Below are 10,231 nucleotides of genomic sequence, written 5' to 3' on the forward strand. Positions count from 1 at the left end.
CCAAGAGCCAAGGGATTTGCTTTTCTCTTTAATTTTATCAGCCACGCCACGGAGTGGAAACAAAAGGCAGTGCACAAGCAGGCACTGAGTGTGTGAGATGCCCAGCAGCCATGCTCCTGAGGGTCCGGCCAGCTGCCAGCCACGGTTCAAACCCGAGCCACATCAGTGCTGCCTGACGCGTGTGGCTGGGATTTGTCTGGCACCGCCCCATCCTGTCATAAGATGCAAAGTGCAAGTCAAAAGGTGGGTGTCCAGGAGGAGACACCAGGTACCTGCCTTCCCAGTCCTGCCTTCGTGTCCTCAGTGGAAACGTAGAGTTCAAATTTGAGGCAGCACCACTGGGAGAGGGCACGCTGACCGAGCGGGCTGAACGTCAGCAAGAGTTGCAAATGATCCTGCCAAAACGCAGAGTCAACAGGAAGTCAGCGGGTGAGCACGGTGTCTTTGTCCCGTTCAGAGCAGGGTGGAGATGAAGATGACCCAAGCTGGACCTCAGCTGGACACTGCTGAGGAGCACGAGCAGCGTGCAGGGGAAGCAGTTACTAGCTCAGCCACAGCAGTTTTACCATAGTTTATGCGCCGTTTCTGTCCTATGCAGGATTATCTGGTGGTTTTCGTGAGTCACCGCCATTACTTGAAGTTTTAAAAATCTCCTTGTAGAGCTGCTTGGGGGATTTTTCAGATCACCACAGCCTAACTTTGTTGTGAAACGTGCTGCTTGTAGCTGCCCCGCATGCAGCAGCCTGTAGCGTTTTGAATGAACGGCAGTCTGAAAGCACAAAGACGTCATGATTTATAGATTTATATCAGCTGTGGCTCCAAAGCATCCGTGTGTGGACAGAGAGATTTCATTCAGAACCCTCCAGTTTCTCCAGTGTATGTCATTATCCATCACCAGTTGCTTGGCCTGGCTTTAATCTGGTAGCAGGCTATTGGGATTAGACAAGATAGGTTTTTAAAATTGTGTCATTTAATCACAAGTGTGTGTGCTCCCCTTTAGAACCGACAACAGGCACAATTTCACCAACGGAATGCAAAGTTTGGGAAGTGTCTGGAATCAGGAATATTTCCTTCCTGTCCCTTGAAAAAAAAATGTATTTCTCAGGCAGATAATCAGGGTTCAGTCCCATGCTCTGATAGCCACACACTGCGAGGAAGCTTGGCGGCACAGTCCTCACTCTCCAGTGGCACGAGCACAGCTAGGAAAGGAGCCCATTACACCTGGTGAGTGTAAATTCAGGCCCTCCGTAATGAAAACAGCCCCGTGCACCTCCTGCAGTCACTTGTGGTTCCCTATTTCCATACCGTTGTTGCAGTCCCTATTAGCAGTAAAGCAAAGATGACTGGCAAGAACAGGAATACAGGGCTGAAACAATTTATAGCGCCGTGCATCCATTTAAACACAAACTAGAAGAAAGGTAACTAAAACAGACTCTTTCCATCCTTGTTAAATTACCCTTCTGTAGCCTTAACTTTTCTGTGACAGATGGAAGAACAGAACCATAAATATGTTTGCAGAAGACACTGCAGTATTTATGTGGCACGGCACGCACACCCGATAGCGACTTCCTTTCAACAGGAAACACAGATGAAAGCTGTCTGCAAATGTTGCATGTAGATGAAATTCCATAGACCGCTTTAAATTCTAATTTTACACGCAATAAAAGCTCCCGAGAGCAGATGGAAGTATTAACCACGTTTTAAGAAGGGTGCTGTCTGAAACTGCCGATCGTTCTTCAGCTGGCAGCGTCTCTGCCCCACCGAGGTAGCAATAAGCCCTGCCATCTGACAGATAAGCCTCCAGGATTTTGAAAAGCTCGTCCAAGACAACTGTGAGCCTCCTGTTGCCTTTGTGCAGAAGATGGAGGTGGATACCCAGCCATTTTGTGTGCAAAAGGGTTCTGAAGGGAATAGCTTTGTTAAATGATACAGGAAGAAAATAACTAAACAGCTGCAGTCTGGGTGACACAGACAAAGAAAAGCAGCTTCCTCTCTTGAGACGGGCAGAGTGCTGTAGGTGTGTAAGAGACACTGAGTATTACTGCAAACAAAACGTGTCACAAACACAGCGAGTCCTTCTCATTCTTACCAAGTCCCTGAATATTTTAAGTTGTTTTAGGATCCACCAAGTATTTAAATAAGCAGGGTTGTCAGGGCGTGTAACAATAGGATGGAGAAAGTCAGGGATGGACGTGAGCAACATACCGAGAGCAAATTACCCCCCTCCTTCAGTCACCAGAAGTGGGAAAATGTGAATAGTGTGGCCACGGACTGGGACTTTGGGGGGCTGCAGAAGCCTCTTGCCTCGCACTGCGATTTAGAAAGGTAAGGGGCAGGGGATGCTAATACAATGCTAAGGCAAACAAGTGATCCCCTCGTTTACAACCATCGCTGCATCCTGCTGGCCCGTCCTGATCAGTCTGTGGAGAAAATTGGCATCAGGCCATTCAGGCTGATGGACTTGGAAAGGGACAGGGCTGTTGAGCTGCGGCTGCGCTGGGCAGCAGGCATCGCTGCCCCGTTTCCACAGGCTGCCTCCTCCCTGGCAGCCTCTGCCCAAAAGCTGTAGCCGACGCGTGTTGCTCGGCCCAGGTCCCCCCGGCCCGAGGGCTGATAGAAGGCGCTGTGCGGAGAGGGGACGCTTGGCAGCAGGCTGCTGGAGGCCAGGGGATCTGCTCTTCCTCACAGTTCATCTCGTTCTTCCTCACTGCAAATGCAGGCGCTCCTTTGGCTGTTCATGAAGGGCCGGCAGCCCAGGGTCCAGACGGCGTTGAACACCGTGTCTGCGACGGATTCACAAGCTGTGGAGAAAGAAAAGATCAGGCATGTGAGTAACAGGCACCCCGGGATGTCTGAGGGCTGGCTGGAGTACTTCCAGTTGGAAATGTGGGCATGTTCTCTCTGGGTAATGTGTTTTTATAAATCCAGGAGGTGCCTTCTGCTGACCTGGGGCTTCTCTACCTGGGGTGGCACTGACTTCCCTCCCTGCCAGGCTCCTTTCCTGCGTCTCTCAGCCTTTTCTGGTTGGCGGAGCATTTGGAGCCCTACAAACAGCACCGTGTACCAAGCAGATTTCCCAGAAGACCTCCACAGCACGGTCTTTCCAGCTCCCTCTCCTCACAGCTGTTCGTAGCCACTACTGGCCAATCTATTCTGCTTTTATTTCAGTTACAATGCCAGCATGAAGCACCCTGCTGTGGTTGCCCCAGCATGCCTGACTGCCAGCCCCTTCCCTTCCCCCAGAGCAGCCCTGAAGCTGTGTATCGGTACTTCGGGAGACTGCTCGTTTGGCAGCTGCTACAAAGCTTGTGGTGAGTCAGCGGGGAAATCGAGTTTGGGGTTTACTGATGGCTGGAAGCGGGCTAGGGATGTCTGCATCCACACAGAGGGAAAGTGATCACTCTGCCCTTGCCTGCTTGCTTTGGCCTCTGGTGGAAAGGACCCCACAAGAGTGGGGTGGCAGTGGAGGAGACTCGCAGCAGGCAAGAGGAGGTAGAGCAATGGGAGAAGAGGACAGCTCAGAGGTTCTCACTAACAGCCCTTGTCCCTCCTCTGGCCACCAGGATGTGTGCTGGAGGCATCTGCTCCTGCTTGGCTGCCCGTAAAGGTGGCTTGGGTCGGCCAGGGCCTGAGCTCTGCTCCCCCTTAACTCCCCGGGGCCTGCCTGTTGGCTCCACCGCTGCAGGCTGAAAGGGAAGAGGGCTGACCTGAAAAACTGGCAGAGCAAAACAAAGAGATAGGAAGAGGTTGGCTGCAAGAGGACCCCTAGATAAGAGTGACCATGAAAATTTGGCAGTGCTTGGCCTGTGGCACTTATGTCTCAGTCCACAACTCTTCCTCTTGCTGGCCTGCACGCTCTCTAAACATTTATCTGTGACCAGGTACAAAGCCGGGGTCACGTAGACTTCAGTGGTTGTCCTAGTCAGGCTGCACCTCTGGAAAACAAATGCAGCTCAGCTGCACCTAACAACAGACCTTATGAGCCAAGAGGGGCTGTTCCCAAGGGCTCTGCCTGGTTTTAAGCCCAAATTTCCTCTCCCTGCCACCGCCTGGGGGAAGCCTACCTTCCACCTTGGAGACGAACCCCAGGCTGCGCTTGAGGTCGGAGCAGATGGAGTGGAGGCACCAGCGGAACTTGGCATCGCAGCGGTACTTGTTGGCCCCGCAGGTGTCGTAACAAACGTCCAGCTGGTTGCAGCACTTGGTCATGGCGGGGATGCCCAAATCTAGCTGGGGAAGGAAGGGAGATGAGCGTCCCTTGGACTCAAACAGCTGCAACTGGGAGAGATTTTACAGGGCCCCGCTGGCTCCTTTGCCCAAACCAGAGGTGTGGCAAAGCCCCCTTTCCTCCTTTTCCCACAACCTGCTCCTTGGCCTAATAAATCTGCTGTAAGTGTTATTAATGCCTCATTTCCTACAGATACACTCGTGAGACCAAGGATAAATACAGCATGGATTGGGGAGGTTCTGCTCCCTTGGAGGTAAGCCGCAAGCTTAGCTAATAACCATGGGGGTGATGGAGCAGGGCCTGACTCCTGGAGAGGCTGGACTCATTAGCTCGTTACGAATTCTTCCCCTCGTTGGCCTTCCTCATGCAATATTTAGGGGATGTGTTTTTTCTCCATTGCGCTCGGTGCTCACGACTGCCCGCAGAAGGAGGCGGTGCCACAGAAATGCCCACAAGGTTTGCACTGAAATGTGGTTTAGGGAACTAATCTAACAAGAAAAATGGGCTGTAAAGGGAGGTGTTTTCAGGGCAGGAATCGGCCTAATTGATGCAGGCTTCATGGGCAGCAGTAATGCAGCTGCTGAATAGTAATTTCTCCTCTTAGAGCCGTTTGGGAGAGCTTTTTCTGCTGATTCCAATATGATTTCATTAATTGCCTTTAAAACAGCAAGAGGGTGCAGCATTGAAGCCCGCAGGTTTATTTCAGTACTCAGTAGAGGCAAAAAGCATGGGAGGGAGCGGTGTGGATAATGCATCCAGATATTGCTGTTTGTGCATTATGCTAATGCATAATTAGCATAATCACTGAGCTGCCCAGCATCAAATGTGTCTCACAAGGGCACAGGGTCGATAAAAACACATTTCCTCACACCGATGCTCTGCTTGGACATCCCTTTTCTTCTTCTAGCACGCTGCTCAGGAAACCTGTGGTGCCTACAGAGACAGCCAGAGCAACAGGCCAGTCCATCGTGGGCCGAGCCCCTGTCTGCGTGATCCTTGTTCTGCTGCCACCAGCCCCTGAGGTCTTGCTGCTTCCCTGAGTGACAGCGAGCTCGGCTGTCAGCAGCCAGCCGTGTCTTTTGGCAGTCCCAGGAAGGCAACGTGTCCCCTAGCACAGCACAAGCGACACTCCCTCCCTTGGGCAGAGCTCTGCCCTCAGCCATGAGGAGAAGCCATCGCACAGCCAGCATCCAGCACAGCCGAGCATTTTCCCTCCCCCAAATTATCAGCTGCTTACTGTGATTAGAGAATTGCATTATTTCGGAGCGGTGGGTGTGGCAGTACATACACTTTGGGGTACCTTGAGCCCCAGAAAATAGGAGCTGCAGCCGTTGGGTTCCTGGGGCTTGTAGTGAGGTCGCGGCATTGGAGCCTTCCCTGAGGAAGAAAGGAAAAGCATTAGGAAAGCTGATCTTCCCTGGAGTCGTACCCAAAGGCAGCTCCCCTCTGCTCTGCATCCCCTGATGTTTCGTTCTTCTCCAGGAGGTGCAAAGACTGAAGGATGAGTGCCACTGACACACTGCAGTTTCATCCCTTTATATCTGCCCTCCCTTAGCATGCTTCTTAATAGGCACAGAGAAGCAAGAAGTTCCTCCCTGAATAATTATTTACTCGATGCTGAAAGAGTGGAGAGAGGGAGCGTGACGGGACTGCCCTGTTTCCAGTGCAGACCAGCCCTCGTGGGGCTGGGTTTCGCTCTGCTGTCCCTTGGTGCGTGTTCAGTGCTTGTTGTGTTTCTGCCCCAGCAAGGGAGATCTCAAATGCAGGATGCGGTGTTAGAACAAGACCTTTGAACCCTGCTTTGGGAAAACTTTGTAAGCTGTGTGAATGCTCCAACTAAAGCATGTTTAAGACTTCCGAAAGTCCATCACCTGTGTTGTGAAGTCCCAGCTTCCTTGATCCCTGTTAGAGAGTGTGTATAGATATATAGTAGATGTAATTTAGCCTTTCAGGACTGGATCCTTTTAAGCTCCATTTTCTCTTTTTCTTCTTGTCAGCACCGATAGCCATGGAAGACACTTTTCCCCTTTTTTCTGACAAGGTACCTAAATTACCAGTGGTTAATATAGCCATAAATTTACTAAATCTAGTGTGGTTTTGGGAAGACCTCACAGCAAAATGCCTCAAAAGATCACATGCAGGAACATTCCCAACACCTTCTAAATCACAAATCGGTAGAGCAGTTTTGTTTAAACAACAGGCTTGCAGCAAATAAGGGTGGGAAGGTATTTCTCAGGACGGCAGCTACTCTTGTTTCCACCCTTTTGTCCCTTCGAATAGGTTCCTGCTCCAGACGCCCTTTTCTAGTGCAGAAAGCATTGAGCAGTGGGGCCGAGTTAACAACAGACAGAGAGCACAGATCAGTTGGTTGCAGCACACCCCCATTATAGGATTAGCTTTGCACCAAAACACAAGTCCATTGAGGTACACAGACACAAGGTAACATGTGAGTTCAGGACACGTTGCATATTGTGCTATTTTGGTGGCTGTGCTACAGAGAGAAGGGATTGTGCCTATAGATGAGCTGACTCTTACAGCCCACGGCTCCCAAGCAACGCAGGGAGAGGAGGGCAGCAGCCAGGTCTGGCTACAGCCTGGTTCCTTTTCTGGAAAGAACCAAGAATTGGGACTCAGAGTCAACTGCTCTTGAGTTGAAGAAGGAAGCAGTGGCAGGTTCAAAATCTGAGGTAGATTTTGTAGGATGGGATCAAATTTTAGTGACTTGCTTGTACTATGGGTGATAAGTTGTGCTCCTGCAGCCAGTTATGGGGTAAGGTGGCAATTCGGAGTAGGAGTGAGGCTGCTTTGGTATGTGGGGGTAACTGTTTCTAGAGAAAACCTTCAACAAGCTGAAGTTCCAGCTATTAAAATGTTCTACAAAGGTGACCAGAAAAAATAAATAAATCTTGTGAGAATTGTGAAATCAGCAGAACTGCCCTCAAGATGAGCCTTTGTAGGAAAGCCACCTCCTCCTCTGAAAAACAAAGTTTAATCATTTGCAAAGTGATCAGCTAGATCAAGCCCGAGACACCACAGTTAACTTCTCTCCCACATCTTCTTTGTAGCTGAGAGGAAAACAGAAACGAAGGCAAGGCACTAGCGATAGGGCTCCCGGTTCTACGTGAGCATTGACTCACAGCCTGTTGTTATTTATTGCCTGCCCATCCCACAGGCAGGTCTGTGCTGGGGCAGGGGCTGGGTGGGTCACGCTGGCTGTTTTGCTGCCTGTGTTTCACCAGGCACCTCTCGTGGGCTGCCTGAGGGGTGATGCTGATGTATAGAAGCATGGCCCTGCTGAGAAAGCCTGTTCTCTGGGAGATGGATTTCAGGGCACTGCCTCATTGGCATTGCCTTAAAGGAGAACTGAAGTGGAGTTTCTAATGGGAAGCGAGTTTCCCTGATGCATTTTAATATCCCCAAGCTGTTGTGGCTGTGCCAAGAGAATGGCAAACAGCCTGCTGGCTAGAGGAGATTTGTGGCCTATGCAGGAGGTCTGAGACTGCAGTACTGGGGTAAGGTGAAGGGAAGAGATCTCCAGGTGAACGGATGCTCCTGGGGTCCCGTGCTGTGGTGGGGGGACCAGGTTGTTTCTCTGCTCTGGACAGACACTGTCCTTCCTCACCATGGCCTGAGTGCTGTGGCAGAGGGCCTTGGAAGGTGTGCCTCAGGCCCACACGCTGTGCAGAACATCAGCATCCTGCCTGGCCAGGCAGCTGAGAGAAGCTATCAAGGGATTTACTCCCACTTGAGGGAGTTGTTCCCCCTGAGATGCCCAGAGAGATTTTATAAAGAGGAGGAGGCATTTTCCTGCAAATGCTTGGGTAACCATAATGTTCTGAGTTAAGGGAGCAATCCGTCACCTTGTTTGTTCTCAGACCTCACCAGGTGCTGATAAATCGGGAGGAGAGGCTGGCAGCCAGACCAGCCAAGTGTTCGTGCTGAGCTGAAGATGGATGTGGCAATTACAGGTGAGTCCTGACCTTTATCGTGGCAAAATAAGCTATTATCAGTATCTCTTGTCTGAAGTAGGAGAGTGGAATGCACCAGTTTTGTTTCTTGGCTGGGAAAAAAGCAATCAGGCCCTGCTTCAGCAGCAAGACAATAATGATGGTTGGCATTCGCTCTTCTGGGCACGGGCATCTGGTCTCCTTGGTTGGGAATTGTCCCTGCATCCCCTCTGCTTGCAGCTTGCAGTGTCTGTGCTAGCGACCAGCACAGACAAATGGTCCTGGGAGGGTGCAGCGAGGCCCTGGGAGGCACGTGGGTAGCATTTTAAGTTTCCTCCTTCAGCCAGTGATTAATGAGCTGTTCAGCAGAGGATGAGAACAGGGCTAAAGAAGTGTGTGTTTGTTTTCCTTTCTAGGTGAAGATTTCTCTGATAAGAAGCAGGATGCTCCTGGGGAGCGGGCAGGTGTTTGCACTGCTCTGTGGAGGTGCACAGAGGGCACAGGACCAGGGCAGGGAGAGACCTGGCCTGAGAGCAGTAACTCCTCCAGGACTTGACAGTGATGAGTCAAAATGAGCTTCCTTTCCAAAATGAGCTCTGAGTATCATCAGCCTTCCCTAATTTCGCCTCGGGCACTCTGTAGCATCTCTGTTTCTCCCGGTGCCCTCCCTGTGGGATGATCCAAACCTTTCCTTTTTGGTAAATCTCTCAAAGTCCAAGGTGAGCAGTGGCTGCCTCATTCCACCTTGAGTACTAAAGGTTCCTCCGTGGTGACAGTGGGGCTCGTTTACCTTCCTGTTATCTCCCCTCCTCCAACCCCTGCGATTAGCCAACTCGCGGCTGCTGAATAACCACGCTCCGAAGGTTGCCGAGATTACGGCCGCTGCCGGCACCAACAGCCCCTTCGGAGCCAGGCTGAGGGCTGGGGTTCTGCTGCTGGCACCAGCAGAGCAGTCGTGGTCTCTGCAGTGGCCTTCCCCTGCCGCCCAGGGTTGGGTCATGGGTGGCCTCGGGAAGGAGAGCTGCGAGTTCCCACACAGGAGGGAAGGAGGGGAGGGAGGAGCCAGGAAGAGCTGGCTGGGGATGTGGGGGCCAGCAGCACCGCTCTGAGGGCCTCAGCACCAGGTTAGGAAAGTAACAGAGCACCGGGACAGTGCTAAATGCCTTGCCAGGCCACCTTACTGCCAGCCCTCCTACCATCCCCTAACGGGCAGTGCCTGTGGTAGCAAAGCAGTCAGCAGCCCCACGTCCCCAGCACGGACGCCCTTCACTTACCATACCGACATCTGTACTGACAAACGCCGTTTTTCCCCCCAAGCAGTTCCAAGAAGGAGTCAAAGTAGCTGTTAACTGTTTCGAAGCTGTCCCGGATGGCCCCGATGCCCCACTCTGGAAAGTACGACTCCGTGGAGGAGCTTTGGTGGGCGGCGTTCTCCTGCGTCGTGTCCTCGGTGCCGTGCCCCAAGCCCAGGATCAGGCACAGAACCGCTGCCTCGAAAAGCAGCCGCATCCTGCAGCCGGATCCAGGCCCCGGAGCCTTCGTGCGGGCCAGGAGGAGCGGGGCGAGCTGTGCCGCGTCGGAGGCAGGCGAGCGCCCCTCTGCCCTGGACTTTAACCACTGCGGGGGGAGCCGGGATGAGGTCACGGTGCAAATCAGGGTGCAAAGTGCACCGTGGAGATTTGGAGCGGGTCCGGCTCGCAGAGAAACGCCGGGGGTTGCGTTTGCACAATGCTGCTGGAACCGGCTCGGCCCCTGCAGCACCAGGGCTCGGGCTGCCGCCGGATGGTCCCGGAACGGAGCCGCCGGGTGCTGAACGACGGCCACTTGCCCAGGGGGTGCAGCACAAGCACCCTGCCCAGCGGGCTGCCCTGCTCCCCGCAGAGAGTTTCTCTTCCTCCACAATTCCCCTTGCCCGAGCAGCGGATCAGAGCACCGTATCCTGCTGCGATGGGCCTCCTGGGGGCTGGTGCAGCAGCTAGCAGTAAGTCGGGTTTAGAAACACTGGGTTGAGGGCAACCCCTTGGTGTTTCCCTCCCGTTATGGGATCAGTGATGCA

The 10,231-nt window shown here is 52.6% G+C and overlaps 1 protein-coding gene across 2 annotated transcripts; it reads right to left on the reverse strand.

The window, feature by feature from the left end:
• Positions 1 to 2,682: 2,682 nt before the first annotated feature.
• Positions 2,683 to 9,684, reverse strand: PLA2G12B (phospholipase A2 group XIIB; the record flags this gene model as incomplete). 2 transcript variants are annotated; one of them, XM_084290237.1, is made up of 4 exons in its annotated part: positions 2,683 to 2,801; positions 4,065 to 4,230; positions 5,529 to 5,605; positions 9,450 to 9,684. In XM_084290237.1, 4 exons carry the CDS (start codon positions 9,682 to 9,684, stop codon positions 2,683 to 2,685), a joined length of 597 nt encoding a protein of 198 aa, XP_084146363.1. The 2 variants fall into 2 exon arrangements, with proteins under 2 accessions (XP_084146363.1, XP_084146362.1); XM_084290236.1 differs by having other exon boundaries at positions 5,517 to 5,605.
• Positions 9,685 to 10,231: the final 547 nt, after the last annotated feature.

The sequence above is a fragment of the Netta rufina genome (genome assembly GCF_964035555.1).
Source record: "Netta rufina genome assembly, chromosome: 7".
NCBI lineage: Eukaryota > Metazoa > Chordata > Aves > Anseriformes > Anatidae > Netta > Netta rufina.